Here is a 7,768-nt window from a genome sequence, read left to right as displayed (position 1 = left end):
CAAGCAAAAAAAAAAAAAAAAAAAAAGAGACACTCATTCCTTTAAAGAATTAAACTTCTTTCAGATATGTCACTTTTTATTTATTTAAAAAATTTACACTTCAGACAAAAGGACGTTTTAATTAATGTATTTATTGAATAAATATATATGTTTATTTACTTTAATAATTAATTAATTCATTCACATCAAGAATGAAACAAATTTCAGATAAAAGGTCACATTTCGATTAATTAATGCACGTATTTATTGCATAAATAAATGAATGATTTAATAATTATTATTTTTAATAATTATTTTAAAAAATAAATATATACTTTTTTATTTAATTATTTGTCTTATTCACATTAAGAATTACATTTCAGACAACAGGCACATTTTAGTCATTTGAATTGAAGTATTTATTGAATTAATAAAAACTATTTATTTATAATTAAAGCATTTATTTATCTATTTATTTAAATAATGTACTTGCTTTTTTTGCTTGTTTGTTTGTTTTAAATTTATTTATTCACATCAACTGCAGATACATGGTCACTTTTTAATTTATGTATTTATTGAATGAATAAAAATAATTTATTATGCAATTAATGATTTAATTAATAATACATAATTTACTTGATTATTTTTGAATAATAATTTATCTATTTATTATACACATCAAGATTTTAAAAAAGGTCACATTTCCATTATTTATTTTTTTTTTACTGAATAAATACATTATTTTCATTAATTCAATAAAGACATTTAAAAAAAGGCAGTGGCTATTTGCACTAAGTGTAAATATCAATTAGATGCTATTTACACTAAGTGCAACTAGCAATGGATTCTATTTACACTGTTAAAATAGCAGTATTTTCTGCTCTTTATACTACTTATTGCAAATAGTGGCAATAAGTAGTCATCACGTCAAAAAAAAAAAAAAAAGACTATAGTATACGCTTTACCATCTACGCCACTGGAGCTAACAATTGGCATCCATCTTTTATAATGTTGACTAGCCCTATCACATGTTTGTGGGTGGAGCTAGTGTAAATAGCCTCTGCCAACAAGGCGGGCTATTTGCACTTAGTGTAAAGACACTCCATTTAAAAAAATATATATATATTTTTTTTTTTCACAAACATTTGGGCTCATGGTTTTACATTTCATCTGCTTTTTTTCCCCTTCTACTTCTTCTTCTTCATTCTTGACATGAATAAGCGTTTATGGTAAACTGACTTGACTTACCAGGGCTTGATACTTGTGATTGGTTGAATTGGGTATGATAGTCGCTCTGGGCTCCTGTTCACCTCCAATCTCATCACAGGAGAAAAACTCGCTGAGCTTCTGAACACTGGCCAGAAGAAAACAATACAGTATGTCATGTCATATTCAACCATTACAACTGGATTTACTACTTATATGCCAATTATTTGCTCAAATATCAAGAAACAACTCCAGTTTTGTGACATTCTGAGACCCTTCCTAGAAAATAAAAAAGGACAAAAGTATATAGGACTCCTATGTAACTGATAATATCACACACACTGAGTTATGGTATCATCACAGTATAACACTCTAAAAAATGCTGGGTTAAATATAACCCAGCGCTGGGTTAAAAAGGGACAAACCCAGCTATTGGGTTGTTTTGACCCAGTGGTTGGGTTCAAAACAACTGTGTAGTGTAGCTTTACTGACTGAAATGGAAATCATCTGTACTGCTTATTGCTCACCATTCAATTCCAGTCTGAAATACTACCACAGCCCAACATGCAGGAAATAAATCCAAGACTTAGAGATGTCAGACAGATGCATTTTATTCTCCTATCTTGCAAATAGATGATGTTGTAAAGTCACTGAAAACAGCTGATGCTATCAGGAAAAATGTTGATCACTAGCGGCCAGTCAATTTCCTTCATGTCATCTATTGGGAGCGGTGGCAGATGTGGTGTGTTTTGATCTACGACCTGCTCGTACACTATAAATACAGCCTTCGCTCTCTAAATGTGTTCCACATGGCTGGGTTGATGAGACTGAACCCAAGGCACACAGACACACATTTCTTTCTTCACAGGAGAGTCAATCAGCGATGAGAAGAGAAGAAGCGCACGGCTGATCTGACGTGATTTATCACACACTGACATGAGAAACACAGGGCCGATTCATCCCTGGGTGCTTAATTAAAACCTGTATATCCTGAACCTGCATTTTTGGCAGAGTGACTGCTATCGCACAACACCACGCGCAAATTAAGCCCTAAATTGAGCTATTTAATTGGTGCAGCAGAAGAAGTCTGGGATATGAAAAAGGAAAATATAAATAATAAGTTAAATGTTGAACCCTATAAAGCCTACTATGGTATTTGATAGACCTCCAAATTATCAGTCTATCTAAAAATCTATAAAGTAAACATAATAAACTTTATTGTTAGTAATATTTCAAGATAAACACTTCCTGGACTGAAGCAACTTAGCTTTAGTTGATTATCCATACATAATTTTTTTAGAAAAATCATGTTGAAATGTGATCATTGGTCTTTTGAGGAATGTTTATTTAGTATTTGTTTATTTGAGCAAAATGTTTTTATATCTCTCAATCATCATTGTATTGCACTACATTATTTGTTTTGCCCTTGCAATAAAAACTACAGAGCTTTGAGCATAAAACTAAGCATTTAAATATCTTAACTAGACAAACTATTAGGAGATAAAGAGTAACTTTTTAATGCATTTTATGCAAGTAGTTTTTATATTATGGAAGCCTGTATCCGCCGGGATAAAAAAAAAAAAAACTGAAAAGGTAATTGCGACTTTGTTTTTCAGTTTTTTTTTTTTCCCAAAATAGAATTCAGATAGAATAGAGTTTTTTTTAAATAAAACAGTTAATAAAAAGGTTAAGATAAAAATCACAATTAGCTTTATTATTATTATTATTATTATTATTATTATTATATGCAGTGGCAGAAACATTTATGATACATGATACTTAACAAAAAAAAACAAGCTTTGCAATATTTATTTTTATATATTTATATTATCAACAAACAAATACACTCAACAAAAATCTTTTTTTAAAGATTTATTTTATTTTATTTTGTCTAAAAGTTCAAAAATAGTTTCATTTGGGAAAAAAAAAAAAAAAAGATAATTTTTTAATATTCCATTTAATGTATCTTATTCAGTATAAGTGGTTTGTAACTGACCTGACCAGGGCTTTGACGGTGGAGCGGACCACACTGGACAGCAGGAAGAGAGGAGTGACCAGGATGTGGAAGAGCGAGAGGGAGGCGAAGGCCACGGCGGGGGACAGATCTGCATCATCCGACAGATGAACATGAGCCACGAACGTCTGAAACAAACACATGTGAGCTGTTCAACTGCTACTATGCATTTATAGCTTCAATAAAGAACAGATATCAGACTGAATGTTTTATGCTTACAACAAGAACCGCTGCGATGGGAATAGCTGTGTTCATAAATACTGTGAAGACAAAAAAAAAAAGACATTTTATAAAAAAAAAAAAAAAAAAGGTATATACAGTGTTACATATGTCCACTATGTAGTAAAGACATATTGAGATGTAGTAGAGCTCCTCTCCCATTCCTCCAGTGTCCAGGTGAGCAAGTGGTTTCATTACAACCAGTATATGAACGCTGACAATGATGTACCAGTGTTATAAGCCCAGGCCCAAGGCCCAGCAGGCGCTCAGACACTCCTAAGCATGATGTATTTCGCCATTATCCCGGAAGCTCAGAGGACTTTCTACATGCACACAAATACTTGTCCAACTCTTAAAGCCCTGAGAACAGATTTCATTGCTAAATTAAATGTTGCTGTAGAGAAATCATTTCCCTAGAGGGACGAAAAAAAAAAAAAAAAAAGGTTTTGTACTTCTAATAAGTGACCGTTGTTTTGTTTTGATCTATCCCCTGCGCTTCCGCGTTCATCACTTCTGAGCGGCGCATGCGCAAAGCCGACCTCCATACGTCATCCGCCCGGTGTACATGCTGCTTCCAGTGTACAACAGTGAGCGCAAGCTACATTAAAGTGATTATTACGTTTTGAATATGGATATTTTTCTTACAAAAACACATCGATTCGCTACAGGAGGCCTTTGTTCACCCCCCGGAGCTGTGTGAGACACTTTTTTTTTTTTATGGATGGCCGCTTTTTATTTAGCTGCTTTTGGACCGAAGCACTGCAACACCCACTGAGTGGCATTAAACAGCTTGAAAGATCAAAGATAATTTTTAATATAACTCAGACTGGATTCGTCTGAAAGAAGAAAGTCATATACACCTAGGATGACTTGAGGGTGAGTAATTTGTGGGCTAAATGTCATTTTTGGGTGAACTAACCCTTTAAGTGATGAATTTAATTTGAAACCATTTTCACTCAGAAATTGCTAGTAAATTTGAATTAAATGTGAAATTTAAGTGAGAATTTAAATATTATTTTATTGTAAAACTTACTGCAATAATCTTTGCTTTATCTACGTTTTTTTTTTTTTTTTTAAATATATACTGTATGATTTTGAGCACTCATTTTGACGTTTGTGTTCTCATTATCACATATTCATATGATATGCATATGTATCATTTCCACCTTGTCACAAATTTTATTTTCGTAAATTATCTCTTAAAAAAAAAAAATAATAAAAAATGAAGAAAAATAAACTGTCAAGAAAACGTACCATTTTATGAAAAATGCTGATATTTATAGAAAATATAAAATACTTTGCTAAATGAATAATTAAATGCAAATAAGTATGTACATTTTAAAACGTAAATAAAAATAAGCACATTAAAGAGTGAATCAATAAAAAGAAATAAATACATAAAATTAATTAACCGAGTAAGTAAATAAATAAAAAGAACCATAAATAAATAAACAAAAATAAACTAAAACATAACTTTTAATGATAAAATGGAAATATTTGTAGCAAATACAAAATATATTGCTAAACAAATAAAAGTGCATACATCTAAAAAATAAAATAAACATTTAAAAGTAAATATATACATTAAAAAGTAAAAAGATAAATACGTTAAAAAGTTAAGTAAATAAGTAAGAAAATAGAACAGTTAAGTAAATAAATGCATTAAATAAATAAGTAAAGAGTAATAATAGTGAATAAATCAATCAATCAATATATGTGTGTATGTTCTGGGCCAGCAGGGAAAAAATGCTTCTTTCTAAGCCCTAAAAACTCAATTTCTAGCTTCCAACCTACTTAGTGAAAGTGCAATACCATTGCTCTTGTGAACAGCTTGAGCTGGAAGTGCCACAGTTGAGTGAATCCTACATTCAGCAGTGTGAGAAACTTCAGGCAAAACCCGCACATTCAAGAAGTTGCTGATTGCTGAAGGATGCTGGATCTGCAGAACTGGTTTGCCAACTGGCTGCTGACATTATTGAATGAGTAGATACCTCAATCTTGCTAATTAATGAATAACGTTAGTCAAAAGTAAATCAGCAAATATCTGTTAAGACAATTGCTATTAAGTAACTGTTGATAAATAATTGCTATTGGCAGCTAAACCCATTCATTACACTGAGGAATGCATCTGATTGTTTCTCACTATCATTCTCACACATTTACACCTTCACGGTCCATTAAATGAGGGCAACCGAGAATTGACTGCATTCATAACTCATGAATGTCTGTTCAGATTTTAATTAGTACCCTGTGGATCAGCTTAAGCCCCTACAATCCTTCAAAGCTGATAACTACAAATCTCAGAGGTATTTCACACCGATAATGCACGCTGACAGGCAAACACATTCCTGCACCAGCCTTCTTTTTGATTCAGAGCTGCCTACAATAATTTATTTATTTATTTAGATGCTTCAGATGCACTTACTCATGTTTTTGACCCAATTATATCTGGAAATAACTGCCAGAACTGTGACTTTCACTTTTCAGTGTCTTCTTTTATATATATATATATATATATATATATATATATATACACACACACATATATACACTAACGTTCAAACGTTTAGAGGATTGTTTTATATTTTTGGAAAAAAATCTCTTAAGTTTATCAAGGCTGCATTTTTTGGTCACAAATACAGTAAAAAAAGTAAAATTGTGACATTACAATTTCAAATAACTATTTTCTATTTGAATATACTTTAAAATGTAATTTATTACTGTGATGAAAAGCTGAACTTCCAGCATCATTACTCCAGTCTTCAATGTCACATGATCCTTCAGAAATCATTCTAATATGTTGAATTGATCATCAAGAAATATTATCCAGGATTATTTTAGTATATCTGAGATACTATTATACTTTTTATTATTATCTTAAAATTAATTTTTACTTCTAGATTTAATTTTAATTACAATTTTAGTATTTTTATACAGACATATAGATAGATGTTTTTAATATTTTATTTGAAGTAGTTCAAAGTTTATTTTATTTCAATTATTTTTTATGGTATGGTGTTTTATGGTTTTAGTTTTTGTAAACTATAGTAACAATAATAATCTGCTATTATCAATGTTAAAAACAGTTGTGCTGCTTAATATTAATAACACAATGTGTTCAAATTTTAAAGACGTGGCACAACGCGACGCGATGCTGCGCTGCGCTTCTCGTCCGCTGTGCGACCCCCTTTAGAGTCTGGGATGAGCATCTTGATTCAATCAATCAATCAATTCACAATTCTTCAGGAAGCAGGTGGTCACTGCTGGCTATTAATAACCTTGGAAGCTCACTGTGTTTCTGACTTAAAAGGTTTCAAAGGAATTGTTAAAAATCAATATTTCTAAGAAGAAAATAAATGGGATTTTTGTTCTATATTGACTGAAGCGTCCCTGACGTTTAACCAGAAACTGTAGTAACTAACCACCATCTCTTGCCTCGGAGCAGATTTGCTGCTGAACAGTTTTTGCCATTGCCTCCAAACCAAACAACACTGACGGTACACAAAGAAGAAATGAGCTGCAGTCGTACCTGCTGACGTGGTGCATTGCTCTGTTGTGAGCTGTATGTGCTGGAAGGACTGATGGCAGCCAGAAACGCCATTAAACCTCAATTTCATTTGTGCCTAAAGGTTTGACAAGTTCAATCCAGAGACGAGACGTTTTTTTTATTTCAATAACTACAGGGTCTGTCTGATAAAAGTGTCATCAAAGTGATCATATCCTTTGAGATCTGCTGGGTTTGCTGACTGTGCCGTCAGATATTTCACTGCTATCGCAGTAATTCACACTGCTGCTGGTCTACAGTTTAATCACATTGATGGGACTTCCTTCTCCAACTGATTTTGCTGTCTGACAGTTTTTTTTTTTTTGAATCCAAATTCATTGATCCTCTGCAGCAAGCAGTGATTCAGACTGAATGATACATGAACCTGAAGTCTCTTTGCGGCACCGCATGCAGGATATTCTCCTGCTGAGCAACACAGTCCTTCTCCAATATTGCTAATGTCGCAAAAATGCTGCGAAAAGAGATCAGAGAGAGACGAGGCCTTTGTGGTGTAACCTTGACTTAAATCAGAGTGCCTTTAGAGAGCAGCACAAACACTCCACAGATGCAGTCAGCAGCTCTTGATTGTAGTTTTCAGTGCTTTGGATGTTTGTTAAAGGCTGTATTTCTTACCTCTATTTATTAAAATATTTAGCATTCTTTAATAAAAATTATTGGATGTTTTGATAAAAAAATTTGAGCCTGGCTCAGCCTTGAAGCATTTCCATCTTTTCAAATAAAAAAAAACACCAATCTATTAATAATGATGTATTTTCTTTTACCCCCCCCCCCCCCCCCCAATTATT

General features: G+C 32.5%; 1 protein-coding gene across 1 annotated transcript in view; it reads right to left on the bottom strand.

Annotated features, from left to right (window-relative positions):
- The window catches only part of abcc8 (ATP-binding cassette, sub-family C (CFTR/MRP), member 8), a 59,990-nt gene that overhangs the window by 36,890 nt on the left and 15,332 nt on the right, over positions 1-7,768 (bottom strand). The window contains exons 11-13 of the mRNA XM_016469834.1: positions 3,419-3,459; positions 3,182-3,327; positions 1,228-1,333 (exon numbers count right to left, since the gene is read on the bottom strand). Coding sequence (XP_016325320.1) covers positions 1,228-1,333; positions 3,182-3,327; positions 3,419-3,459 — 293 coding nt within the window. The remainder of the gene's footprint in view (positions 1-1,227; positions 1,334-3,181; positions 3,328-3,418; positions 3,460-7,768) is intronic.

The sequence above is a fragment of the Sinocyclocheilus anshuiensis genome, unplaced genomic scaffold, assembly GCF_001515605.1.
Source record: "Sinocyclocheilus anshuiensis isolate Anshui unplaced genomic scaffold, SAMN03320099.WGS_v1.1 scaffold1270, whole genome shotgun sequence".
Lineage (NCBI taxonomy): Eukaryota > Metazoa > Chordata > Actinopteri > Cypriniformes > Cyprinidae > Sinocyclocheilus > Sinocyclocheilus anshuiensis.
This window is presented reverse-complemented; position numbering and strand designations above follow the sequence as displayed.